General features: G+C 40.2%; 2 protein-coding genes across 2 annotated transcripts in view; one reads left to right on the forward strand and one right to left on the reverse strand.

The window, feature by feature from the left end:
* Positions 1 to 1577: 1577 nt before the first annotated feature.
* cerk (ceramide kinase) overlaps positions 1578 to 27862 on the reverse strand; it is a 41450-nt gene continuing 15165 nt past the window's right edge. The window contains exons 4-13 of the mRNA XM_044108835.1: positions 25650 to 25775; positions 24903 to 24969; positions 21819 to 21964; positions 17230 to 17304; positions 16906 to 17058; positions 15828 to 15933; positions 15279 to 15358; positions 10204 to 10409; positions 6182 to 6396; positions 1578 to 3306 (exon numbers count right to left, since the gene is read on the reverse strand). Coding sequence (XP_043964770.1) covers positions 3234 to 3306; positions 6182 to 6396; positions 10204 to 10409; positions 15279 to 15358; positions 15828 to 15933; positions 16906 to 17058; positions 17230 to 17304; positions 21819 to 21964; positions 24903 to 24969; positions 25650 to 25775 — 1247 coding nt within the window. The 3' untranslated portion in view covers positions 1578 to 3233. The remainder of the gene's footprint in view (positions 3307 to 6181; positions 6397 to 10203; positions 10410 to 15278; positions 15359 to 15827; positions 15934 to 16905; positions 17059 to 17229; positions 17305 to 21818; positions 21965 to 24902; positions 24970 to 25649; positions 25776 to 27862) is intronic.
* tbc1d22a (TBC1 domain family, member 22a) overlaps positions 17029 to 27862 on the forward strand; it is a 153935-nt gene continuing 143101 nt past the window's right edge. The window contains exon 1 of the mRNA XM_044108834.1: positions 17029 to 17102. The gene's annotated coding sequence lies outside the window, so the exon portion shown is untranslated. The remainder of the gene's footprint in view (positions 17103 to 27862) is intronic.

The raw sequence follows: 27862 nt of genomic DNA on the forward strand, positions 1-27862 counted from the left end.
AATCAATAAGGAAGTAGCAAAGCAAGAAAATGAGGGTAGAGGGAGACAGGAAGGAGGGAAAACAATTTGGTTACTACTGCAGGAGAAAATCCCTCTTGTCTTTAAGTAAAGCTACACTTTGTCGACTGTCAATCTTGCACTCGGATTACAGATCTCTTGACGCATGTTTAAAAGAGCGGGGGAGAAGGGCAAGCAGGAAATGCATCTTAAACCTTTCACCAATGAACGGAACATAAACGGCGGCTTCTTCTGTTTTTCTTTCGCCAAGAAAGCCATTGCTCGAGTGCACAAATTTCAGTTTCAGAAAAGCAGCACAATGGCCCTGTGCTGCTTTTCCCTTCCAGTTTAGATGGAGACGAGGAACGAGCTCTTGGAGGAGAACCTGGTTTGGCCAACTACCGAGGAAGCAGCCAAATGACAGAGCTGATTCACTCTGCGTTTCAAGAGCTGCTAGCAAGGCGTAACTTAGCGCCAACCTTCAAGAAACTTTGAAGGAAGTTGTGCATTTTCATCCATCCAGCGAGTTTTGGGCAAAAGAGAAAACAAACAGTAAATTAGGTTTGTTTTCATCCCATATGAACTGTAGTCTCTTGTTACCTTTTCTAATCTTCCTGCCATCTTTAGAGATGGAGTCATTTGGACGCCATGAGTTTTTGACTTTGTGAGCGGTGCAGTGGGGTTGCACTGACCCTGCGTGCGCTCTGATGACATTCTGTTTTGGTGGTTTCGGGGGAAAAAAAACATGAAAAAATTTTATTCAAATCCCAAATAAGCACTTTATTCGGGATTTGAATCCAATGAAATCGATCTCCAAGTTCACCTCGTTTGTAATTTGTGGTGTTTTTAATCGCTGGAGTGATAAATTTTAAATTGTTGCTTTTTTAAGCTATTTTCCCAGACTGAACAGAAATGGAGCTCTCTTGCTACAACTGATTTGAAACAGCAGTGGATTAGACTTTAATCTCAGAAGAGAAGCTATTCAAAGTTAGAAAAACATTTCTTTTAACAATTTACATGAATGCTTCTGATTTTCCTGACGCTACTTATTCTTAATTATTTGATCAGCAAATACTTTTCTCTTCATTTTGTCACTGTGCTGCATCTGGTTAGATCTCGACCAAAATAAGTAAAATAGAGAATAATTATTTTTGCCGACATCCTCAAGAAATATTAAATATTGTAACATTTAATGCAGTTGATGTAATCCCAGACTGCCACAAAGATGCCACACCGTCACTCAGTAATATAGTGACTGTACAAAGTTTAAATTACTGAATTTACCAAAGACTTCTCAGAGTAGGAGTGGTTTCACAGACTGAGAGTAGCTTTAAATTACACCACAGACCTCAGTCGGATGTTCTTTAATGAAACATCTCGTTCACACCAGCGCACCCTATTAAACCCCCCTCAGCCAGAGAGAAAGACAAATAGAGAAAGATGGAGGCAGAGGAAAATCAGAGCACCGTCGGGTTGACCTTTTTATGCAAACGTTGGAGAGTGTGTCTCAAAAAGAAAAGGAAAATTGAGGGAATAAAGCATCAGTCCAATAAAAATGAAGCTCACGGCAGAACCAAAGACCCATTTCATAATCACTTTATTCCATTTTTTTAAACAAATGAAATCAGTTTCCATTTTCACCTCATTTGCAATTTTTGTTTTGTTTTAATAGCTGGAGTGAGGACTTTTAAAATGTTGCTATTTTAAGCTGTATCCTCAGACTGTTGCTGATGATAGCTTAGCACACAGACACAAAACGTAGCAGAGACGTTACTTGACTGAATGGCCAACATTTAGCAAATGTCTTCATAGAACAAAATGGCAGGTATGTGAAAGTGCACAAAGAAGGGAAAAGTAAACACAACAAACCTTTTTGTCTGCAGCTTTTTGGACGCAACTTCTCCTGTTGCACAACACGTATATCTGGGAGGATACGACCTGTGCATCTTTAAAAAGCAGAATGCAGGCACACACGGTCTTGAAAGCAAGGAAACCCCTATTTCAGATTTCACAGAACTGAAATATGCGATTTCTGTTTGGTTTGATAAAAGAATGGGTCCATTTATTTTAGCTCGACTTTTCTGTCCAATTTATCTGATAGAACGTCATCCGGCGAGCTGAAGGTCAACGACGGACATCCTGAATCGATAGAAAGAGGCCCAGAGGATTCAGAGGAAACACATTTGAGAAGAAAAGTGTAAATAAGAAAATATAATATATATATATAAATATCAGAAAGTAAAACGGTATATCTGTGGGTTTGCGTGCGTCTGCTGGTGGTGGACGGCTCTTGGTTTTAGCGAGAAAGCATCTGATGGGGTGGGGGGGGGGGGCTGTGGGTTTAATTGGGAAAGAGGTAACTCATGACATCTGCACTTTTCCACTCATCAATAACAGCACAAACCTGCAGGGATGCGGGAAAACACAGTTCACCTTTTCAAACACTTGTGAGTAGACCAACATAAAGTTTCATCGCTATAACAGCGGGCCAAAGTAAAAGCTGGTGCATTCTTTGGAAGAGCTAAGAGAGGCTAATTTGCCTGTAATGACATTAACAACGCAGAAATCCGCCTGCTCCCAGGTGGTGATTAAACCGCGAGCGGTTCTTTGAGCCGGAAAGGAGAGGAGCACGACTCGGAGCCACAGGTGCGGCACAGCAGCGCCGAGACACTCCGAGTCATTCAGGAAGCACTTCTCCCTATCGCCCAGCAGCCACCAGGGTCCTGTTAGGGTTTAAGTCACGGGATTTAATTCTTTTTATTAGTGCCTGTGGCTCATATCGGCTTTCACGTGAAAAAGAAAAAGAGGGAGAAAAAAAAATGTATTTTTTCCCCTAAATAAGAAAGATATGATTGTATGAATGAGTGTTTTTGAATTCAGACATCTTCATTCTTTGCACAAAGCTGCAAAGAATGAACCCTGACTGTGTCTCCACGTTGTTGCAGGATGATTTTTACTTTTTATGTTCTACTTGGAGTCCAGCTCCGTTTCATCCTGCTGGAAGAACTCCCGGTCTGTTTGGGATGCTCTGAGCTCAATGTGATCCATTTGAATTCAACATGTCTCGTCATTTTCTACCCAATACTGCGCAAACCCACTAAAGCAAACACTATTATCATCATCGAAAGACAGCTTGTGCAAATGAAACGTAGATATTGTACAGGCTTTTCAAGTCTTTTTTTTCTCCTGTTCCTTTTCAGTCTTTGTCTTCAGGACGTGACGCTGGTCAAATGTCGTCACACGGCCACCTCTGCATCTTGCTGCTCCTCGATTCCCCGGGCAAACAGCCTGATCAGCCGGCACTGGACACTGTGGAGAAAAGGTAGCACACACACGCACACACACATCATTTAGCCTGAATAACAAACCATAATCTTAATGGCAGAGCTTTCACTGCGACATCACTGTAAGAGCGGCAGATATGAAAGCAGTGCAGATTAATGCTCAGATTTAAGAAGTGGAAGTCATTGTGGTGTGATGAGCACAGATGCTATTAATGTTATAATAAACCTGGATAAAATGTCAACTTGTAGACATTTTTTAATTTTTTTTAAAAATTTTTTTAAATTGTAGAACCAATCTTCAATGTATGAAGATTTTATTAATTTTTTTGGTGGTAGGCTAGCACACACACACAAACACAAACACCAAAAAAAACAACAACTTCTCCAACCACCCTGGCAGTCTGAGGTTTCTGTGCCAGATTTGTGTTGCTTTCACACCTGATAGTCTGGTAGACAAACTGCAGTATTTGTTAAATTTTCTCCTGTTTTGATTTGCTTTCACACTGCTCTGTCAAACAATCCCAACCCTTTTGAAAAACCTGTTCCCTCCCTAAGAACCACTGACGGAAATGACATGAAAGCCTCTGAAGAAGACAGGAGCGCAACTTCTTTCTTTAAGAAATGTAAACAAAAATGGAGCGGAGTAAGATGTTGGTGGTTGTAGGATTTCTGTTTATGTCATTGGTAAAAGACTACAAGCCCCTCCTTCTGTTAGCGTTAGACTCCAGCAGAAGGAGTCTAACGCTAACAGACTGGCTAGCGCTAGACTCTAGCTGGTCTGCCAGCTACACTAGCTGGAGTCTAAACCCCCCATGATGAAATGAAACAAAAAAAACAACAGGGCATTCTGGGTAGATATTTAGGTTGTATTTACCCAGAATAAAACCTATAGCACAGGAAGTGGACTGGGCTATAGTCCACTTCCTGCTTTTGGAGCAGCGTCTGCACAAATGCACTCAAACTGTCCCAGAGTTCACATCAACCAAGTCGAAACCTAGCTTTGTAGGCGGACAAGAGTTTGCTTTTTTGGTCCACATCAGAGTTTGATTGCACGTTCACACCTTCCCAAACAAATCAGACTTTCTAGGCAACTGAACCTGAGTTGGATTAAAGTGGATTAAGCGTGGCTGTGGTGAACGCACGCTTAGTGTTTTGCATGTGGCCCAAAAACTAAAATGTGACCAGGGCACGTTGCTTCATAACTGAAGACATTGTGCGACTGTCTCATAACTGTGATTATATGCTCAATATCCGGGCGGATGAGACGATATTTCACAGTATTATCATAGCATAAAAATGAAAAATCTGACAAAAATGTCAGAGAGCTGCTTGCTGGTATTTTAATTACACCAGGACTTGATTTAAAGTTTGGCTCATCATTGTTGGACTTTACGTTTCACTTCCCCCACAGGTGAACCTCTTCCTTCTTCCCTCTCCTTCTACTTCCCCGTTTCGCCTGGGCTGTTACCATTAATTATCTGAAATACACTCCGCTTGGCTCACTCCGGCAACGATTAGCGACGTGGAAGGGGCAATAAATGGACGGACTTCGGCTTTAATTAAAGGGGAGTAGTCTTTTAACACGGGGAGGACCGGTAAATTAGCAACATTACAGCGCCATGCATCATTGGACAAGTACAATGGAGCATGAAATAAATGATGCATCAAGTGGATCCACTCCAGCTGTGAGGAGATCTGATAGTCGGGGGTTATGTGGGAGATGGGGGGGCGGGGGGACGACTGAAGTGAAGACAGGAGCAGAATAATGAGGGGAGCTAATTCTATGTTGTTGCCAATAACTGTGCATAAGGGAACGGGGAAGAGGCTGTGGTGACATGATACTGCTAAGGACAGACAGAGAAGGTACATTTGACTTTATATTTGTTTACCCACAATGCACCGCTTTGATGTGTTTGAGTAGTTATAGAAACAGCAGGACAGCATCTTAGAAAAGAAAAGAAAACAAAAAGAAAAAATCACAATTTGGTTATAAACACGCGGAAATGAAATGCCCTCCGTACACGCGTTGCGTTTTATGTCCACTCTGTTTTGTATAGTGTGAGCGCACCGGGATCAAGGGTGTGCTCTATTGTCAGGACAGGATTACTTTTGCTGTTTTATGTGATATATTTTTTTTTTACTTTTCCATGTTTTCTTTCCAATAAACTCTGAGGATGTGACGTGGCGACGAAACGAAACAGAAATCCAGGCATCATCGCAATTAATCCTCCTAGAGAGCCGAGATCTCAGCGGGAACACGACTCCCAAGTAGTTACCCCGTGCTGCGGATATTTCCAAGTCACTCACTTGGGATCATAGAAAGTGTTAACCACGTCTCCTGGCAACGCTCTCAGCAGCTCTTCTGATTTTTCACCAAAACTTATAAGTGGAAAATAAAACTTGGAGCTGTGAGGTTTTTATTTCAGAGCTCCGTGAATGCAGAGCTGTCGGGCACAGAGCATAATCTGTTTCTTCTTAGGCTTTGAAACGTGAAACATTTTTGGGCAATTTAAGCAAAATTTACAACTTATTACCAAGAAGGAAGGTGTGAATAAGAATAAGGTGATGCAAGAAGTATAAGCTCTGTGAGTTTTTCAATATTTCTTCCATTTTACGGCTTCTGCAATGTAATGTGAGTTTTATTCGAAGCCATTTGTTGGTTCTTTTCTATGCTGAGAGGGATTCGGCGCACAAGACGTTCCCTTCTGTGAGAATATGAGAAATGTTTAAACACGCACATCAACGGGACTTTTTCATTTTTGAATTAAAAAGTCCAAAATAAAAAAACCTTCATCAGTAAGAGGGATCTTATTTCAACATTTGCTTCCTCAGTCGCATGGTGTAAAAATGTGAAAATAACGCAGGTCGCGATATAAAATCCCCATCAATCTGTGTCTCACCTGACTTGAATGGCGGTGTGATGCAGGATTTCCCCGTCGCAGTTCCAGCTGCTCTCGGCGGTGCAGTCGTCGTAGGTTTCTTGGAGAGAGGAGACGGGACTGAGGTCTGGACTCTCTGGACGTTCGCTGGCGTCTTCCAGAGGAACGAAGTCGTGGTGCCATGGCTGGAAGCGAAACTTTCTCACCCTGTGGACCTCCACGAACCAGTGGTCGAACTAGGAAATAAAAAGGGAGAGATGGGCGAGAAGGTTTTGAACAGAGAAGTTTAATCTTGGAAGGAGTTCCTCATTGACTCAGTGGTCATCCTCAAGGCCGGAGGCTTCAGGTGGACAAAACCTCAGCGATCGTTCTGAATGCAAACACATCCTGAGTAGCAGCAGGTACCAAGATTAACACTCCCTCCTCTTTTTTTAAAACCGGTCATTGTAATTTTGTTTCACGTCCTTCCAAACATGTATGCAGTGAAAGATGTTTCTCTGGAACATTGTGTCTTACTGTCTGCAGTGAATTGGACTGAGGAGACCTTGTACAAGCAAAGGTGGATCTTCAATAAACTCCCAACGGAGAAAAAGGTTGTTTTATCATCTGTTAAACTTCATACCACAAAGGAAATGATTGTCTTTGTCATTTCCCACTTTATTTGTTCATTCTGTGTTTTATTGCCTCAGTACTCCATCGATTGTTCTGCATGACCCGATTAGACTGTCCTGGTTTCCATGGCACTTATCCCACCACCTCCATCCAGTTTTCACCATTGAGTTCATTGTATTCCAGTTCCAAACATGGGAGTCTTTCTTATTTTATTATTCTGCTTACCATTACACATCTGATGTCTTGCTTGTTTTTTTAGGGATTTTTGGTCCATATCCGATATGCAGATATACTAAAACCGATAACCAATACCAATTTTTTTTTTCTTTCCTGTACCCATTTTCTGAAACTACATGGCTTTCTCTACTGCATTACCTTTGTCAATTTAGCCTGCTACCAAATGCAAATGGTAAGAAGGAGACTGAAATTGTTGTAACACTTTCAGCTTGCATTATGTTTAATGTCACATTTATTCATGACATTTCCTCTCTAAGACAATGACAGCACTCAAACAATGCACATTTGAAGTTGTGCTGTGCTGCAGGCATCATTGTCACATAAAATCAATGCCTTTTGACAGAATGGTCGATGTCCAATATAAAATTTTACAGTCGATATCGTGCATCTCTACTCGTTTTGCTTTTGTTTCCAACTCTACTACCTCAAAATACAAAAGGTTCTATTCAAAGTACTCTGGGGCCATCATTTATACATTATTACACTTACTGTTGTCTTTTTTTTTTTTTTTTTTTTTTTTTTTATTTCCTTTTAAACTGCTTAGCAAAGCATTAAAATGCAAAATTTAAATGACAGAGTAAAAAAAGAACAACTTATCGCATGTTTGAAAAAGGCTCTCCTGCTAAAAACACACTCAGTTAAGCTGTAAACATATTATTGATAATATTATTAAGCATTAACAATGGCTTGTGCCAAAATCCTTAAAATGCTAACCCACACATCTGGCTTGTTGATGTGTTTCAACATTAATCATCTACTCTTGACCCGACCACCAGAGAGAGGACAACACTGATAGAAATTCTCCGTTTTTAATAATAGGTGGTGCAAACAGAGACTCCGCTGTCTCTCTGTGATTCTCTCTGTGTTCACTGATAGAAGCGTCAAACATTTGAGGCTTAACGCCTGATGCAAAAAGCGATGACGCACAGGAGAAAGGGCGATGAGTAACACGGCCGTCCATTAGGACACTAGGTGAACTTTGGGAAATTGAATAAAAGGAGGAGGAGAGATGAAAAGAAATTATTTTGTCAGAAAGCGCTTTCATCTCTCTCTGTCGCAGAAAGGTTCGGCTGCCCTATCTGCAGCTTCACGGGGTGCCACTTTCTCTCTGTTCTATCCTTCTTTTCCCATCCCCCCCCTCCCTCCATCCCTTCTTGTCTTTTCTTATCCTCTCTCTTCCTCAAAGCAGACTGACAGCCATTTATTTCACATCAAGCCCACTTTATGACTGCAGCCGCTTTGCATTCATGCCGGACGGTCTGCCTAAAAAGCTTTCTGACAAGGCCATGAATACGCTTAGTGGCTGCTCACGTCTAGTCTCTTTCTGCTTGGTTGGACTCAGATGCTGATATTAACTCAGCTTTGATACAATGTCCCACTCACCCCACTTGTATGACTGCATGTCTCCCTTTCTGCGATGCGAGTTGTGCAGAAAAGGCGGCCTTAAACTAAGGAAGAAGAAAACCAACGCCGAGGCACTTTAATCTGCAGCCTTAAGAAAATGAGATGAGTTAATGCGATATCATTGTTATTCCCAAAAGCTTCGACAGCTGGATTTATGAGACAAAATGAAGAATAAGACTGCAAACTGATTGCAAGGATAGCAGCCAAGGCTATCCGTAGTCGTGCCAGCATGTAGAAGAAAGCATCTAATCTATATGCTAACTATTATGTATATGATTTTCCACAAAACACAGGATACCGGGGTTCCTGTTTGCATCACATTAAAGTTTGTTTTACCTTTGTGGTAAAACATTAAATTAGTGCTGCTGCAAGGAGCAACTGAGGAGGGAAAAATATCAAAGAAGAACAAGCACAGAGTGTTTTTGTAACTGTATAATCTGATCAAACCCAAGACAGAAATAATTTAGCAACAAAAACAAATTGGCTGGTGACTGAAATTGCCTTTGTGGATCCATTGAAGAGCCAGTTAGAGAGTAAGTATTACCTGAAGCCCCCCCAAGGCAAAAGAGGGACAAGGAAAGGTTCAGTCAGGTAAGCCCAGAGTCAGCTCATCTCAGCCGAACACCAAAATCTTAAAAAATGGAAGAACACCACAAGTAAACCAGAAGGACACAAGCCTGCAGTGGTGATCAGGAGAAAATGGAACGCAATGCCCACAGTCAGCCAGACACATCCCTATAGGTCAGCAGCCAGGAACTCACCACAAAGCACAAACCAACACCACCAGTCAGACACCACCACACCGAATGAGACAGCCCTGCTCTAGAACACTGCCACACAGATTTTAATTGCATTAAAATCCCCTTCTCAACACATTGCCTGCCGTTGGGGAGGAGGACATTGACCAAGGTGTATGGACATATCCCACAGGAGCTATTTGTTAATCTGATATAAGGTTGGTACCTCAAATTGAACTTTTAACAGTTCCCAAGTAATCAAACATCTGGCTGAAAAGGAGATTGCTGCTGTAGCAACAGTTAGGGTTCATGGATTGCCAACGTTATCTGAGGTTCATGAGATATGTCAAACAAATCAAACCAGCCTTTTCTTTAAGCAACAATAGCCTCAGTACCTACTGCTATGGTGAGTATGTTTGTGGGAGAAAATTTGTGGACATTTTTGAGTCTGGCAGCAGAAAATGAATTAAATTGTCATAGAGAATCCTTTTTATGGTAAACTAGTCATCTGAACTTAAAGTGCATGATGTCATGGTCAAACAGAGATAAAGATGTCACCAGTAGCAACATAAACAGTTTAAGGTTTGACCTTTTCTTCCAGGGCAGATCAGATAGATTAAACATCTTAAGGTAATAATTAGTAATCAGCAGACTTCCCCTGGCGATGCTGTCCTGAGAGGGGCATTAGTCTGACATCGGCCTGTTTTACCATCCAGCATATCCCTGATGCAGCGATTAGCACAGCCTTTCTGGATCGGGGTGGAGGTTATTTATGACACGTGGGAATGCACAAGGGCTAAGGCACTTGAACTGCAGAGAAGCATGCTTGGGAAATTGAGCAGAGTCAGCAAAGGTAGGTGCTAGCACAGCAAGAGGGGAAAACTCTGCCTTCTGCTTGCTCATTCATGACTTTAACACTTCATCAGTTCATCTGGACTCCGACTTGGGAATGGGGCAAATTCTCCTGGAAAATCCTAAAACATTTTGCTCCTTTGTCCCCCTAAATTCACGCTCATTAAGTCTGAAGTACTTGGCATGTTTAGGCCTCGCTACCTGGTCGTTGTTGTTGGTGTGTCGAAGAAGATGTTTGAAGAAGTCCAGACGGGAACACTTCCTGACCAGGATCAGGTCTGTGGTGCCGTCGGCCAGGTGGGCGGAGGGCGACAGGCCTTTCGGACTCCGAGGACACGCGCAGCTCATGCTGGCCGAGTTGATGGCAATGAACTTGCCGTGGATGACGCTCCAGCCTCTGTCGCTGTCTGAAGACACAGCAGCACAACCCATGTCGTTACGACAGGTTCAAAGAAAATGACATTCATCAATTTGAAAAACAGATCTCTTTGACATTTCGCGGCTGTGGATAACATCCTCTAATTCAACCTTTGAAGGTTGTTGGCATTCATAAGCTGAAATCCAACACGTGTATCTTTCTTGTTTTCCGTTTTGTGGCATTTAGTTGGAAATAAGCTAAATGAGACGTTTTTATTCAGGTGTGAAGTCTGGTAATTGCATAGTTTCCCATTACGACATGCTTGTTCATGTGAGCTGTTCTATCCCTATGAACCTTGAGTCTTGTGGAAATTGCCTTTTGACGTCTTTTTGTGTCTTTTTCGTGAGTGTTTGCTTTTCTTTTAACGAGCACTTATTGATAAAGAAGAATCTTTTATTTGCCTGGATGTTTTAATAAATTCCCTCGTTTTGCTTTCATCTTCTCTTATCCTAAACTGGGTCACAGGGGGAAACCCAGACATCTCTCCTCTCTGACACTTGTCAGCTCACTCAAGGAGGATCTGAAGGTGTTCCTGGGCCAGGGTGTTTATATATATATATATATATATATATATATATATATATATATATATATATATATATATATATATATATATATATATTCTGCAAGTCTCCTCTGAGTTGGATGATCCCACAAAATCTAAAATATGGGCAATTCTAGCTACCCAACCCATTTCAATGAACTCCTTTTGAAAGTAAAGAAGCTCTCTAGTTCAAGATGAAACTCCTTATGGCTCTACTTTATTTAGAAGACTTGTTCCAGCCAGGATTTTGTTATTCTAGTAATAAAACACCACTGTGGTTCAGTGGGTAGCAACCCAGAAATTATGGGTTCTATTTCAACTTAATCCAAGCACATATTGATTTGCCTCTGGGCAATGAGCTCAACTTGCCTATCAATCTATATATTGGTGTATGAATTTGTGTGTATTTCTGTGGGATTGGGTGAATGTAGCTCCCGTGTAAACGCTTTGAATTCATTTCACACTTTTCTAGTCATACTAATCATTCGGATTGGCAAAAGTTCGACTTTTTGCTGAGAAGGCAGCTCTTGCTTTGGTTATACAATGAGTGGACGGCCCTTAAAAACATCACCAGTGCTCTAACGTCCTATATCGGTAGCGGAATATATTTTTGACCATGAGCAGACCACAAATACACAACTTATTTATATGTTGTCTACGATCCAACTTGTTTTTGTTTTTCCAGCTCTGTCAGAGTGTCTTAAGGTTGTGGGTTCCCTTCCTGTCTGTTCTTATCTCAGTTCAGTCTGTTTCTAGTTTTTTGCTTTTTGCTTTTTTAAATGTCTAGTGGTAGGCTTCTAGTTCTTGAGTTTTGTGTGTTGTCACCTGATGGATATTGATTTGTATTTGTTCATTTATTCCAATTTGGACTAAAAACTTTAGACACATTCACTTTTTCTCCCTCTATCCCCCATGAACTATAGTTTTTTTTCCATCTTTTCTGAAAAGTTAACCCAACTGAAACCGCTCCATTACCTACATATTCAAAATTAAATCAACCAAAGCTGGCCACAACTTCCACTTCAATTCCCCATTTTTTTGCACATTACACTTTAAGTAAATGTTTGATTCGACCAACGCTGCACCAGATTCTCAGCTCTCCGTCAGAATAAAATCCTTTGGCTGTACAGGTTGGATAAGCTACAGGTAGCAGAAAAGAAGCTGGATTTCTTCTGGCTTTGGGGTCGACGGTTTGAATTATTTCTGCATTACGAGTTCTGGGTCTAAGCGCCAACATTCTAACGCAGCAGCAGTGAAGCTGATGGAGGTCCATTAAGATCCAGATGTCTACGCAGCAATGCTCAGAGCAACTTCAACCTCATGATGGAGGAAAACGCAAATGTAAATGCACACCCTTCTGTTTGCAATTAAGTTTAGCCAAGCAGGATTTCACAATATGTAAAGACTAGCGCGAGCTCGATAAACAGCACCGTGATTGTGCTAACCTTCATTCAGACTGTCATGAATAAATGCACATGTGGCCACAAAAATCCTAAATGACAGATGCGATGGTTGCGCTTCACGAGTCATGACTCTTTTCCTCGGAGATTAGCCACTGTTTACTTGAGTAAAGGTGAATCAAAGCCGCGGCGCCATGGCGCTGTCTGTCACCGGCGTGATAGTCGGCGGGGGAAGCCGCTAAAAACTGATCACAGGTGTCCAAATTAGCATTCGACTGTTTTATGAGCACCTCAGAGGGGAAATTATGTGATCTCAGACAGCAAAACGATTCATTACCTTCCCCCCTCGTTTTGCAAAACAAACTTAGAGGTGATAACGCGAGCCGCTGATAACAAGCCCGCAGAGGCAACATAAAAAAACCCCAACAATATTCTAATTGGGAAATGGTGATTAAAGCCACACTTTAAAAACAAATCCAAACGGATCCACTGTGGACTATAGGCTCTGCATTAGCAGAACGTCTCCAAATGAGTATTTACTTTCGATGTGGAGGCCAGCTCATTTGCAGAGGGGGAGTGTGTCGTGCCTCACTGATTTAGCAGTTGTCTGAGATTCCCTCAGCAGAGAACTAAATAAATAAATAAACGCAACACCACGAAAACAAAGGGTGGCTCCGGCACGAGGCAAACCCCCCTGACAGAGCTGGCAAAGACACATTTTTTTTCTTCTTCTCCTGATTAGTGGGAGTCTGTCACACAGCAAACGCAAACACACACACACACAGGTTATGCTTGCTGTCATATTTATCCAGGCATATAAACACACACCAGCACGCCATGGGGAGCTGCAGCCTCAGATAAACACAAATCTAAAATTCAACATAAACACACTAATTAGAAAGGGAAACTACACACACACACGCAGAGAGAGATAATCGACAGCACAAAGTCTGCACATGATGCTGCGGAGCACACAACCACCAGAGGTTTGTGCTGATGTGTCAGTGGCTTGAGACAATTGCGGATAACAATAAAGTAAAGATGGGGAAATGAAGGGAGAAGAAATGGCGATATCCAAACCTAACCTGAACATGAGCTGTCAGGGAACAGACACAATGAGACCAAATGAGACGGGATGCCAGTGAGCAGGAACATCATTAATAGGGGAGTAACAAGACAATACAGGATATTAAGCTTCTTAGGACGAAACAAGAGAAGACTTTAGCAGTGTATTTCAGAAGACAATACTTTTTTAGGTTTTGTTTAATATTCTAGTCCAGGTTTGACCAGGCTTATGATTTGCAATGGACCCAGGCAGCTCACAGTGAGCCAGGTTCTCCTGGAGGTTTCTTCCTGTTAAACTGGAGTTTTCCTTTCCAATGTCATAACATGGCTGATTGCTACAAAGTTTTTGAAAAGTGCCTTGAGACAATATTGGTTGTGAATAAACAGATTGAATTTAATAAAGGTTAATTAATTAATAATTGGTTAATTAATAATTGAATTTAATAAAGGTAAATGCTTGTTTAATCTATGGAAATCCAAATGCCAAAAAACCCCCCACCCTGTACAGGTTTTTATATCTTCTATACATTGATTTTATTTATTGTGTTCATAAATAAAATGAATGTATTAACATATATATTTAAAGAAAACCTCTGATTTACCCACTGTGCGAAGGATAGGAAGCTACGATGTACATGCTAGATTTAGTGGCGTTTGCGGCTAACAATTAGCTACTTGTACTGTTCTCACATTGCTAACTTTAGCTCTATCTTAAAGCTAAAGTTAACTTTAAGTTATTTTGAAGCTGACTTTATAATAAAGCTAATTCTAGCTTTATTAGAAAACTAAAGTAAATGATGTATGTGTGTTAGTGTCAAATGACTAGACAGTCTGCTTTCTGCTTCAAAATAATTAGCATTAGCTTCTTGTTTGGCGCCTTGTCATCATTTTTCCTACCATAATGCTGAAACTGATTTAAAACTGGTGAGAGCTTCTTCCACATTTTCTCAAAGATCTTTTACACCTTGACAAACATCCCACACGTTCGTGTGCTTTCTCTTCTCTACTTTTCATCCTAAAAACAGACAATTGTAGATCCACTGATCAGACAATCCACCAATCTAAACTAAAAAAATTCACTTTATTCTGCCCAAACGCCGTCTTCGATGCCGAGGTTGCAGGACACAGAGGAGAGGAGACATTTTGTTCCTAGGACTGTCCTCCTTCTCAATTCCTAACACTCCATGTGCTCATATTCGCATCGACTGGGCTTAAACTTCAGAAAACGAAATGACATCCTGACAGCAGACAGATAGCTTCTTGCAAGACAGATTTCACTTTGACAAGAAATATCGTAGCACTTTAATATCAACATCTTGTGCCACGAGATCTTGTTACATCCTTAATCATTAGGGAGAAGAGCTCTCCAGCAGGGAACAATGGGGAGTTATTCACTGTCACTATAATCAGAATATATTCTCTCATCAATACCTAATCAGGAATCTCATTAGAAATTGTGTCGCTCTGTAGGGGGGGAAAAAAAACCATGGTCTGAGAAATGACAACCAAGTGAAATTTTAGCAGATCATGACTCTTATTTACACGCTGTCAAGCTCAGGTACTTTATCTCCTTCAAAAAACACAAAGCGAAAAAAGGCAAATCTTCCGCGCTGAATGAAATCAGCTTTATGCAGAAAGACAGCCAGCGTGGAATTGTCTCATCTCATCTCATTTTTTTTTTTTTTTTGTCCCCCCCCCCCCCCCCTCTGTATTCTCAAACTACAACTCATTTTTAATGGCAGCGGTGTCAAAACAGAGAAATGAGCTCGATAACGAGGCAGAGGAATGAGGAAAAGACCTTTCCCTCTGATTTAGTCAGCACATTTCAAAAACGAAGCAGAGCTCGTACCTTCAGCCGGCTTTTCCTTCTCCTCCGACGCCTCATCCTGCTCGTCTTTTGATGAGGGCTTGTGCTGACAGATGCGGCACCTGAAACACCAGCGCAACCTTGTTTTACAATCATTAAATCATCGGCTGTTACTGACATTACACACCATAACGGGCTCTTATGATTCATTTAACACAAATGTATTCAGAGAGGTGTAAACTTTATTTATTTATTTTTTTAGCTGTGTACACTGTATCTGTTTTGTCTGCAGCTGAAAAGGTCTTCTGGAGCATATTTCTATGACTTTTCATGGTGAAATAACTTGTCATGTTAGAATAATGGATTTCACCTCCCACAGCAAATGTAAATAATGTCTACTGCCAGAATATCAAAAACCAAAGCACTTAAGTCGAAAGCTTTTTACACAAGAGTAAGCTGGCTTTCAGTCCTCAATAATTTAGCCTCCTGACAACATAAAGTATCCCATTAAAGCACATTGCTGCGCCTGAATGTTGTCAGATAAGTTAAGACGTTGCAAAATAGCGCTGAAAAGCTGCAGATGTTATTTACCCAGATCGACACTGCAGCTTGTCTCTCGGATGCCCCACGTTGTCGTCTGCTGGTAGGAAAGAAACCGTCCCACCATAGTGGTTGTGGGACAAAAAAGTTTTAAACCCTTTAAAAAAAAAGGGGGGGGGGAATATGTTATATGGTGTTATTAATCTAACAAAAAATATTCTCAGCTAAGGCACAGAGGGAAATATTGAAAAGGACTCGAACATCAGTCTAGTTCAGTTTCAGTGTTTAGTGTTTCATGACACTAAATGGTTCATATCAAAACAGCTCTGGGAAGATATTCTGACATCCTGCACAGAAATTCAAACAGAAACTTTCCAGAAACTCACAAGTTCAGTGGATGCAGGAATTGTGCTGTGATATCAAAAAAGGTTCTATGTTAACATGTAACTCTGTCTGTTAAGGTGTTTTTGATTGAACCAACTTTTGATTTTAGTACATGTGATCACTTAATGCTGCACATTCAAAGAAGGACCCTTTGCAGTTCTTTATAATCCATAAAATGTTTAGAAAATCTGCTGTGCATAGTAATTTGGAACATTTTGAGTGTTTTATTAAAAAAAATAAAAATCTGTTCTCAGGGGGAGCTTGGTTCAGTAAAATTTGATTTATACTGTAATAGTTCATGACTTGAAAATTATACTGACCATCATTTGCATCGACCATTTAAGAAAATCTGAGAAAATATCACTTGCATAATAATTCGGAACACAGTGTAGAAGCAATGTCTAATAGACAATATCCTCTTTCTGGTGCTGAAATGTCCTGCAGCAGCAAATGCACCACCATTGTAATGATGCTGTTCCTTAATTAGGCTGATGAATTTGACCTGTGTGTGATGTGAATCTAGGACCATTGAAAGAATGCACACTTTTACTAAAACCAAATGTTTTCACAGTAAGGAAAACTGAACTTTATATTTGCAGAAAACATTTGTCTGGGCTACCTGCCCAGGGAGGCATTGGATTGAGCTGTCGGGGCAACCAGAGGAGAGGCTGCTGTCTACGGACATCCAGGTGAAAAAAAAAAAAAAAAAAGAAAACCCCAAAGGTTTAAATAATGGCTGACATACCTGACAGGTCGTATCTTGCAGGACCAAGCCACCTATTCCTCTCACTGTCCGCCAAAACATCGCCATAGAAACCATACCCAAGCAAAGAGACCGAATATTTGAGGAAGACGCTGTTATGGTGAACCGAACATACATCCATTGGCTGTGAATCGCCTGTGAAAACAGACCCAAGTCTTGGTTGCAATCGGCGAAGAAAGGTAATATAATGATTGCAGAAAGATGTTCTGTTTGTGTCCACACAACACTGATAACATCAGATATGGGAATATCTGAGCATGGGTTTAAAGGACACGTGTTGGCAGGGCTTCAGTAACTTAAACTCACCAACAACAATGTGCAAGGCAGATGTAACCGGATCGTTTGTTCCCTGAGTAGCAAAGCAGATACAGTCAGTCGACCCTGTTGGACACACAAGGGGGATGAGAAAAAACCTGGGTAGTGACAGCAATGTTGCCCAAGTGTTCAATTTTGAACAGCGTGAGTTGAGATAAATTCATGCAATATGATGATGTACTCCTGTGATCTCCATTATTCCACAAAGATCATTGGTTACTCTTTTTCGGGTAAAACCATGTGACACAACACATTCCAGTTTCAGCTGTGTTTGTTTGTTTTTCAGCCATTAGGTTTGGTTTGACTATGTCTTTATGAATATCTACAAAAAATGTAAAGTATAAAAAAGGGGGTCATTTTTTTCTCTGTTTTATGAAAGCTCTAAATACATCATTATGTTCACCCAGACTAAACAACCAGTGTTTTCCATAGTGTACCTCTCTTTACAGTGGTTTCACTCATGCTTTATTTCATCTTAAAAACCCAATGAAAATCCTTTCCCAATTTTGCATACTGTGCTTGTTTCGTGCTTGTTCTTACCTCCATATGCAATCTAATTTTTGCGAAGGAAGTAATACGGCTTTAAGATTTTGTGTTTGGTCCATCTGTCGAGCTAAAGCTATCTTCTATGTCTTGTTCACATATCAAATAGCACCTAACATAGCATTGGCATAAGGGAAAAAAACCCCAAAACATTCCTGCACCTGTGATTTTAGCCTAGTAAGTAAAACCACTCTGGTTTTACTTACTAGAGTAAGACGCACAATTTTTGACTTGGCCACATTCCTTCCAGCTTTGCCTTTAATCCACAAAATAACGTTCATCATGTCAGTCACATATGTGTAGCTCTATCTCCAAAATGAAATCTGTCACAAAGAAAAAAAGCTCTGAGGATCAAGAGTAGGAATGTAGTTTTCACATCCACGACCAAGGAAGGCAAATGTAGCTGAATGATTTTATCAGGCAAGAGCAAAGAAACATGGCAGTCATAAAGTTAACTAATCTGATAGTTTCAGGCCCTGGGCTATCATCAGCGCTCTTCAGCCAACAAATGAAGGATAAGAGGCATTCCCCGCCTTGTGAGAAATGTTGAGTTTGATATTAAATCTTTCGACTTGAGAGGTAATAAGGCTCCATCGCTCTTTTCTGCGCCCTCGTGGAGTAATTTCAGACCTATCTGGCCAACTTTGATCATCTTCAAGTGGTAATGTGGAGCTGCAGATAAAAGACGGAGAGGGTGAGAAAGTGAGTGAGAAGCCTAGCTGGTGATGTTTAGAGTGGGCTCACAGAGGTGTGACGGGGCGATCGGGCCTGTCACTCGGAGACGGACAAACAGATGAGTATGAAGATCGGCTCTCTCTCTCTCTCGCCTTCTTTGGCATCCTATGAATATTACTTGTCTGGCCTTTGCTTCTTCTTCTCAGAGCATCATAATCACATCTGAACACTTTGAAATTGCTCCTGACAGCTCTGCTGCGTGTGCTTTTATTTCTTTTTGGGTAAAGATGGTGGCATTGTGCCAGAATTTGAATCTTCCACAGCCAGTTTGTACAAGGCAGCTTCCTTTTGGAAAGGAATAACTTGCAGAAGTTGAACAATGTTCAGCCCTCTGATGCTTTATGTTTTATTCCCCTTAATTTTCTCCAGTGCAGACATTTGTTTGCATATCCGGAGGAAGAAAAATGTCACAAGGCATGTGCTCGTCTGAGCAGTTTCAGTGTTTATCTGCGGTTCTCCCATAAGTGCCTCGTGGATCTTGTCAATTTCCTTCTCTTTGACGGCGAAGGACATTAAATTTCTCAGATCTGGGATATTTTTTGCTGTTTGAATCCTCTGAGCATAAATATATTTATGGCTGGACTTGTGACTGAAACCCTTTGAAGCAGACAGTATCCCCCTAAATCACATATTAGATTTCTATAAGTACATGGCATAGTATAATATAATATAATATAATATATAACATATATTATATTCTATAATATACATGGCAGAGTTTTAATGTGCTAGGATCTTCTGCAATATTTTCAGTGTTGCAACATTAATTTTCAGTATGATCCACATGACGCCGTGTCCAGGCATCTTATAGTACAAATTTGGATCAAACTGTACAGAAAACAACTTGATTCAAGTTTTTTTTTTTTTTTTTTTAAGTAGCGCAAATCTAGAATAGTTTTTATGAGAGAGAAAGTGAACCCTGAGTTAAGAGCAACAACAGCTCCATCCTTTGTCAATGGAGAGAATCACAAGTAAGCACTGAGCCAGATTTACTTTGATGGAGGAATTTTTAAAGTAGTAAATAATGTAATGATGGTAATAACGCCATCAGTGGCTTTTTCAATAAAGTGCAGAGAGAAGGTTACTTTCTATTGGGGGGAAAAAAGAGACAAAAGCAGAAAATGCAGTTTATAGTGGCAGCAACTGCAGTAATGAAGAAATGGAGAGTAGTAGGAGAAAATAACAAAGTCGGTCTGATACTGAAAAATATGACTTCCATTTCACTTTTGTAAACTTGAGCACAATACAAAATACAAAGGAGTGCTTTGAACTTTGTTAATGACATAGAAACCATTACAGGAGCAGAGAGGTTGTTTATTGGTGTAATTTAAACTGTGTTTTGTTACGGCAACCTTATTGGACTTTGGGGATGAGATTATATGTGCTACTGACTTTATGCTTTTTAAACGATTCTGAATCCCGAATTAGGAAAAATGTAATGCAAGGTAATTTTATTTATATAGCACATTTCCAGCAACAACGTAATTCAAAGTGTTGAAATGAATGAATTAGAAGGAAACACAACAAAACAACAAGATGATATTATCGAAGTTTGCTCTAGATTTGTAAAGAATAAACCTAAATGTTGGCTCTCCATGTTCAATTCTTGCTCTGGGTTGCAAAGTTATTGACAATTTATAAACTAAGAAGAGTATAAATGAAAATCTTGGTCTGAAGTAACTCCACAATTTCTAAATAGTGTAAAATTAAATGTTAGAAAAAGCAGTAGCTTTATTGTAACATCCTCGTTGTCCTGATTTTCTTTTTGTACATCATCCTTGCTCTGAGGTTTAAAGATCTTCCCAAAAAAAATCCATCATAAAAACCCTTTTTCAAAGATTTATGAGAACCTCATGAATAAACTAGAACACCACGGGTTTGGAGAAAAACGATCTCCTGTTTATCTCAATTACTTCGAGATTTCATCCTTCTATATCATGTTTTGGCGAGATACTCAAATGTCATGGAATCGGCATAGGATTTGTCAGAAGAAAACAAACACCGGACACGTCGATTTCCTCTGTTAGCTAAACAAACCACCTCATCCGAAACATCTTCCTCCAAGTGAATCGTTCGCCGTCTCCCCAGTTTGTTTTTTGAAACAAGACAGCTTCCAGCACCAAGCTGTGCACAGGATGGCCTCACACTGGTCTTCACACATTGTGTCTTCATCCCAGTGAAATTTACTGTACTTTCAAAATGTCACCCAGCATGATCCCAATCATGCCACTTAGGACTGATTGACCCTCTTTTAGGCTCATGGCGGCAACCCCCTGTCCTTGTTGCCATGGAGACTCTCTTATGTAACTAAGCAACCTGGGATCATAAGGTCTTGAATGTCTCACAATTAAAAGTAAATACATTTTTTTAATGCTTTCTTTGGAAAACCTGCAGTCGCTGCTTATTTGCATTTTGAATGCCCTTTCAAATGATTTTAAATTACAGCGTTTTATTAAAGGCCACTTTTTAAAAATGAAGTTATATACATTACTTTGAAGAAGGACAAAAAAGGAGGAATAAGTACAAGATGTGTCCCCAAGTCATGCTGTAACATCTCAGTCAAGGGTAACATGATTTACAAAGGCGGCGGCTGCAGGTTAGACGGTTGTAACGGTTGTATGATTGAATGTAAACTTAAAGCGGCGGCTTTGTTGAAAATCATCTCGAGGAGGAATCCCTCAAAGAAAAGGAGGAATCTACAGCAGATTAGAAAACTCTCGCCTGGTTCCAGTGAATTTAATTTTGGGTGGAGACATTCTCCACCAGTTCTCATGGTTGGGTCACGATCTTAAAACACAGAAGCCTGGATCTAACGTTAGCGGTTCGTGACCTTAACTTTTACCGTATTTTAAAAGCATGAGAGATGTGATATTGATTATGGGGCTTTGTTTTGGAAATAATGAGCTTAGAGGGCATTCCTGTTGATTTCAAGTTGGAAATTATTACTTAAAACAGACAGTGGAAATGGATAGTTTAATTTGTTTTGTAATAAGACGCAACCGAGGAAGTCCAACTTCTAGTTTGTTTTAAAATGTATTCATAGATTCAATTATTTGCTCGACTGAACATGAACGCATTAATCTAAAAGAAGAATATGTTTGCATAGCTTTGAAAACTAATATGCATTTGTAATTTGACAAATTAACACAGTGTGGTGTCGTTCTGAGAAGCTCAGGAGTCCCTGCATCAATGTGTGAAAGTTCTCACACTTATGCCATTAAATCGCCAGTAACCAAAAGCAACAACTACAAAAAAATCTTCCTCTGTTAATGTTTGGCTGTAAAACGACTCCAGATGCCCACCTGCAGGAATAATCCCAATACGCAAAGAGCACGGTACCAGCTCGGCATCCGGTTGGTTCTGGTCCACACCGTGGTCCGTCTGGATCCTGGTCACCAGGCCGTGCAGGATCTCGCTAAACATCCCGTCTCCGCCCACACACACCACCCTGGAGAGACAACAACGACAACCAGCAACTCAAAACTGACTCTTTTCCTAACACACCGCTGAGAACGTTTCACGCGGCGTCTTGGCGGGTCGCCGTGTAACGAGTCGCGTTCCATTTACACGCTGTTCTCTGTGTTTAGCAGGAAAACGGCTGCGTAGCTTAGGAAACCTTGACGATAACAAAACAGGGCAGCTGTGAAACCCTACAATAAATAAGAATATCACGCTGTGCCACCCGGCATTACGGCTTCTTAGGTCCGACTGAAATGCATCTATAAATTATATGAGCTGTGGAATAAAGAGCATAATGGAGTCTAACTCCGCTTCTGGTGTTACGAATGTAAGATGAATAGCTGAAAAGACGAGGTGAACAGGCAGGAGGAAAAAGGGCCCTTTTCGTGCACTTCTCACCCCTGGCTTCTCGCTTCACTCGCATAATTTACAGTTCACAACCTTGATGTACGTCGGTCGGTGAAATGCGGACTTTGACGCGTTGTAGGTAAAGGAAATGCCGGAACGCACGGAGAGTTATAAAGTGAGGCGAAAACGATGGAAACGTTCGAATGTTTGCAAACAAACAGATCACAGATCAGATTTATAAAACAGAAAAACACTTTTTTTTTTTTTTTTTTTTTCCCCCCCCTCTAGTTCAATTCAGAAAAATTTGAATCAGAAAAGAACGCCATCACATTCGAGTCAAAAATATTTCATACTGGCAAATACAGCTTTGCATTACTAAACAACAAAAATGCCAGAGAAATAAAAGGGTTTGATCAGGGTTTTCAGAGTAAGGTTCTATTAAAATCTTACATGTGAAATCCTATATGTAATGGATGACAGAAAGATTGCCTTCATCATCGCAACAGAAGCTTTACAGTTAGCTGTGCCCGAGCCTGCTTATGGAAAGTTGAGTGGAAGAAAAAAATTTATCAGTAAAAGGTGCACAAGTAACACATTCTTAAGAGGTATGTGAACCAAATCTCAGTGAAGAGTTTCACATTTAGTGATTTTTTTTTTTTTTTTTTTGGACAACTGCTTGATTGGTCTTTCGTTAACTAGAGACCTTTTTTTATATAAAAAAAATGATGATCACCAGAATGGGCTGTTTTAGTGCTGCTGGAGTTCTCACTAAAACCAGGAAGATAGAGCACATAACACCAGTTTTAAAGTCTCTCCACTGGCTCCCTGTAGCTCAAATAATAGACTTTAAAATACTGTTGTTAGTTTATAAATCACTGAATGGTTTAGCACCACAATACATTAAAGATCTGTTGCTGTTGTATCAACCTTCCAGACCTCTCGGGTTCTGGTTCTGGTTCTGCTCTGCATCCCCAGAACCAGAACCAAATGAGGAGAAGCGGCATTCAGCATCTATGCACCAAAAATCTGGAACAAACTTCCAGAAAACTGTAAAACAGCTGAAACACTGACTTCCTTTAAATCTCAACTAAAAACCCACTTGTTTAGAGTTGTATTTGAAAGGTAATCAATTGCAAATTTATTGACGGAATCTGACTTGATATTGTTTCTATTGTTGATTCTGTGTTGCATTGTGTTTCTGTGTTTGATTTGATGTAAAGCACTTTGAAATGCCTTGATGCTGAAATGTGCTATAAAAATAAAATTTTATTTTGATTTGATTTGATTTAGTGCTAACTTGCTGCCGGGTCATTTCCTGCTGAGGTTTATTGTGTCTTATCAGGTCAAGTATGAAGTCAGGACAGCCATCTTCTAGGAAACGTTAAAGCACTCTATGCTTCCTCCTGCTGATAAAATTTATGGATTTTATGGACAGCTGGGCCACCAAAAGTAATCGCCTTAACAACCCTGGTAGCATCGTGTTTGATTGGCCAGCAATCTAAGGAGATGAAAGTTGACATTTTGGAAATTATTTACCTAAACCGGCAGCAGAGCTTCACATAACTGATGTGGGGTGTAAATATTTTTCAGCTTGGGTCCATCTCATTGGTTAGTTTTTCAAAAGTAGCTTGAAATTTCTTCACCGCATATATTATACCCCATATAGGTTGAATAAGCTGAATGCTAGTATCACTGTCAAATGCCAGAGGTGTAGGATGTCTGTAGGGGATCTTCTTCGTATGCTTTGGAGTTGTGTACGCTTGCAAACATACTGGAATAATGTAATTCAGGTAACATCATCAGTTTGTGGGCTTTCTTTAGAACCTGACCCTAGGATCTGGATACTTGGAGATGTTATGTCTTTGAAATTAAATTCTTGTAAGAAATACTTTGTTTTGTTAGCATCATCTGCAGCAAAAAAAAAAGTGTATACTTAAAAATTGGAAATCTATGGAGCCTCCAAACCAGAAACACTGGATCAACGAACTGTTGTCGTACTGCACTCCTGAAAAGATTCTCCTTTCAATACGGGGGACGTTGGCTAAGTACGACCGGATATGGACTCCCTTCCTGGACATTTTAACCAGACTAGACCTGAGAGACTGATCTGGATTGATCTTTACTGTCTTGTTCAATTCCTCTAATATTTTTGTTGTATCCTTTACTCCTTAATCTTGCCTTTCATATGGATGGTGCTAAACGTAATGTTACTAAGTGTGTTGCTACATAGAGAGAGTGGGTGGGGTGGGTGTATTTTTATTTTTTTATTTTATTTTATTTTTTTTTTTTTTTGGGGGGGGAGTTAAACTCTGTAAGAGAAACTGTGCTTTTCAGATACTGAATCAGACTTTTCTTCTTCTAAAAATTATATTTAGACGGAACATTTTTAGTAAAAAAAAAAAGAAAAATAGAACTCAATAACAATATAACAATTACAATGCATATGTATAAAAAAATTACAATTCATCTCAAAGCAGATTACCCAACAACAGAGACTTAATGAGCCTCTCAGTGACTTTATTAAAATATGAGCAAAAGCGCAAAACCAGCAGCAGCAGCTACACCGCTGAAGTACTCACCCATCATAATCGTCTAGATTGGCCTCCGTCTTCAAGTGGTCCCTGGCATGATTAGCGCGCTCTGTAACTGTGGAAACCAATTAAACAGCAGGCGTTAGCGCAAGTGCAATAAAAGAAACGTACAGACGAAATAAGTGGCGGGGCAGGCGTTTAAAAACAAAACAAAAAAACAAAAATCAAAAGAAATATAAAACAAAAACGCTGCACTTTGGAGGCATTTGCTAAAACCCACTGAGCAGATTAATGTTCAGGAAAAAGAAAAAGCCAGGCGCAGAGGCACAAACAGCCTAATTCAGCTATTGTGGGGTGTATTAACAAAATGAGCCCAGAGGCAGAAAAAAAACAAAACGACAAAAAATCCCCATCACTTCAACAGTAAATCTGTTTACTAGGCATATAATCCCAGCGCACACAAAAATAAAAAAGATCATGTGACTCATAGCTGCTATAGGAAGCCCAGAGTGAATGGTGTTTCCCCCCTGATGGGCCATCAATACTCAAGAATATACACTGTAGCAAACACTTATTGAATAATAGATGACTTTGGATGCCCAAGCTTATCGGGTATCCCAGCTTCCATTAGGGTGGTGGCAGGATTAATGCCACCATAAGGCAAAAATCATATCCTCACGAGGCCACCTGGCCCCCACCCTGCAAGAGGCTACGCTGGCAGCGGAGACGTATACGGTGGCCTTTGAGTCTCATTTTTAATTTAAATGTTGCGGCGTGCCACCGTTGGGTACCCACCAATCACGTCTGTAAAGATGCCGGCCCGCCGGAACACCGGAGCCACCTTCTGCTCGTAAATGCGCTCCCCGCGCCGCTTCCCTCCGTACGGATTGATGTACACCAGCAGGTTCTTGGGTCGGTTTGCTGCAAAGTGAAGGATAGGGGTTGGAAATATCAGACTTTTTTTTTTTTTTTTTTTGGACAACTGCTTGATTGGTCTTTCATTAACTGGAGACCTTTTTTTTAAAAAAAAAGATGATCACCAGAATGGGCTGTTTGAAAGACAAATGAGGTGTCGGCTAGCTGTGGAAGGAGCGTGGAGCAAATTACAGGCACTGCATCATCTGGTGATGAAGTTCCAAAGTGGCGCGCTGGGGAATGTTAAATGGGTTGTTTGGGGCCGCCTTGGAAAAATAAGGTGCCGGCTCAAACTGAAAGTGATCCGAATGGGATCAAGTGTTAAATGAGCCCAAAGAAAAAAAGGAAAAAAAAAATCACGGCTTCATATCATTTGGCAATAAGACAAAAATTCCATTAGGTTACATAAATGGCTTGTCAGCAGTGATGTAAAGGTGCGCCGCAGAGGAGACGGACTCTGCTAGAGACGTACAGACTTCATCTTTGCAACGAATGTGGTTAATGTCATTGAATTGGTTCATCTATGGGTTTAGGGCATTTCAGATGAATTATACCCACCTTCCCATCTTAATTCTACATGTTTGAGAGACACCGAATGCTACGGAGCCGGATCATTTTTCAAATGTATTGGCCCTGGAGTGTGTCACATAATTTTATACTCAATTAGTGTTATAGCTCGCTACTTACTAATAGTCTTATAACATGTAATGTGATGCATCATAAAAAGACATTACGTATTAGCAGTTAATAGATTTAATGAAATGTCACACTTTGCTTAATATATTCTTATGCTACAAGTTAATATGCTCTGTCTACAGAAATATACTTAGAGCGATTTATAATAAAACAGCTTAAATGAGCTTCCAAGGTGACAGATTGGCCACTTTTTACTCTCCTGTTAATCATTTATTTAGACCTACCTGGTATAGTTTGGGTTCCGATATTTTTTAGGAAGCTTGTTCAGCAAAATGTAATGAATTACTCTTGAATTCAAAGTTCTCGCAAAACATGTCAGCCTATCGTGCAAATTGATTCATTTTTGGATGCGCCACAAGTCCAACCTGAGTTGAAAGGCTGAACTGCTTCCTTGTTTACTCCACAGAGTCCTGCTGCTAAACCAGACATGTGACTAAAGTGTTGACACTGATCATTTAAAACCTTCAATATTGACTCACTGCACAACCTGCTACAACCTCTTAGCACATAAAAAACAGCTTTTGCAGTAGCTAATCAGTGTGTGATATCAACATAAAGTGTATTGCTAGTTTTACTTTTGAAATTCAAATAAATGTAATTTAACGTTTAACTTAAACATTTCAGATAAACAAACTGAATCACCAGTAGGGTTCCACCACTTCTTCAAACCATTGTTCCTTCTGGAAATTGTTGAAATTTAGTTAAATTTATACCAAAAAAAAAGTCTGTGAAATACAACAATCTGTTTATTGCTATTTTTTATTTTGCTGAAACCTCCAGCAGCTACTTTTGTCAGCTGTAAAATAATGTCGCCTTTGAACTCATAAATGAGGACCATAAAAACCTTCTACTGATGTTGTCATTTGTGCAGAACAGCTGAGGGTTGCATAACAAAATTATTAGTTATAAAAAAAAAAAGTATATCAGTTGTCCAATGGCAGGATTATCATAACTGACGTATTGCAAGACTTCTTACCCCTTACTCACCACAACAAACATTAACAATACATTTTATTGGAATTTGAATCTGTTGGAACGGCAACACTCCTATACTGTAGAAAAAAAATTACCAAATTTCTTCAGTTTGTCACAAGTCTTGTAAGAAATGCAGCCAGCAGGTGGAAGAACGAGTTCTCATCAAATGAGTCCAGACTAAATTTGTTGGCCTACTTGTACAATGAAATGTGCAGTGGAAAATAAAAAACTCTCAAGGGTTCATTGTTCTGCATTTTTAAACTATGCCCTACATTAAATTTATGCTACAAGCATTTGCAAAAGATGAATGACATGCTGAGATGATAACAGCTTAAGCATTAAAAACCGGCTGGGTTGGGGGAAGGACGCATCTAAAACCTGCAATAATACCCTTTACGACTGGAGTTGGACACTTGTAGCTT

The sequence above is a fragment of the Gambusia affinis genome, linkage group LG23 (assembly GCF_019740435.1).
Source record: "Gambusia affinis linkage group LG23, SWU_Gaff_1.0, whole genome shotgun sequence".
In the NCBI taxonomy this organism is placed as follows: Eukaryota; Metazoa; Chordata; class Actinopteri; order Cyprinodontiformes; family Poeciliidae; genus Gambusia; species Gambusia affinis.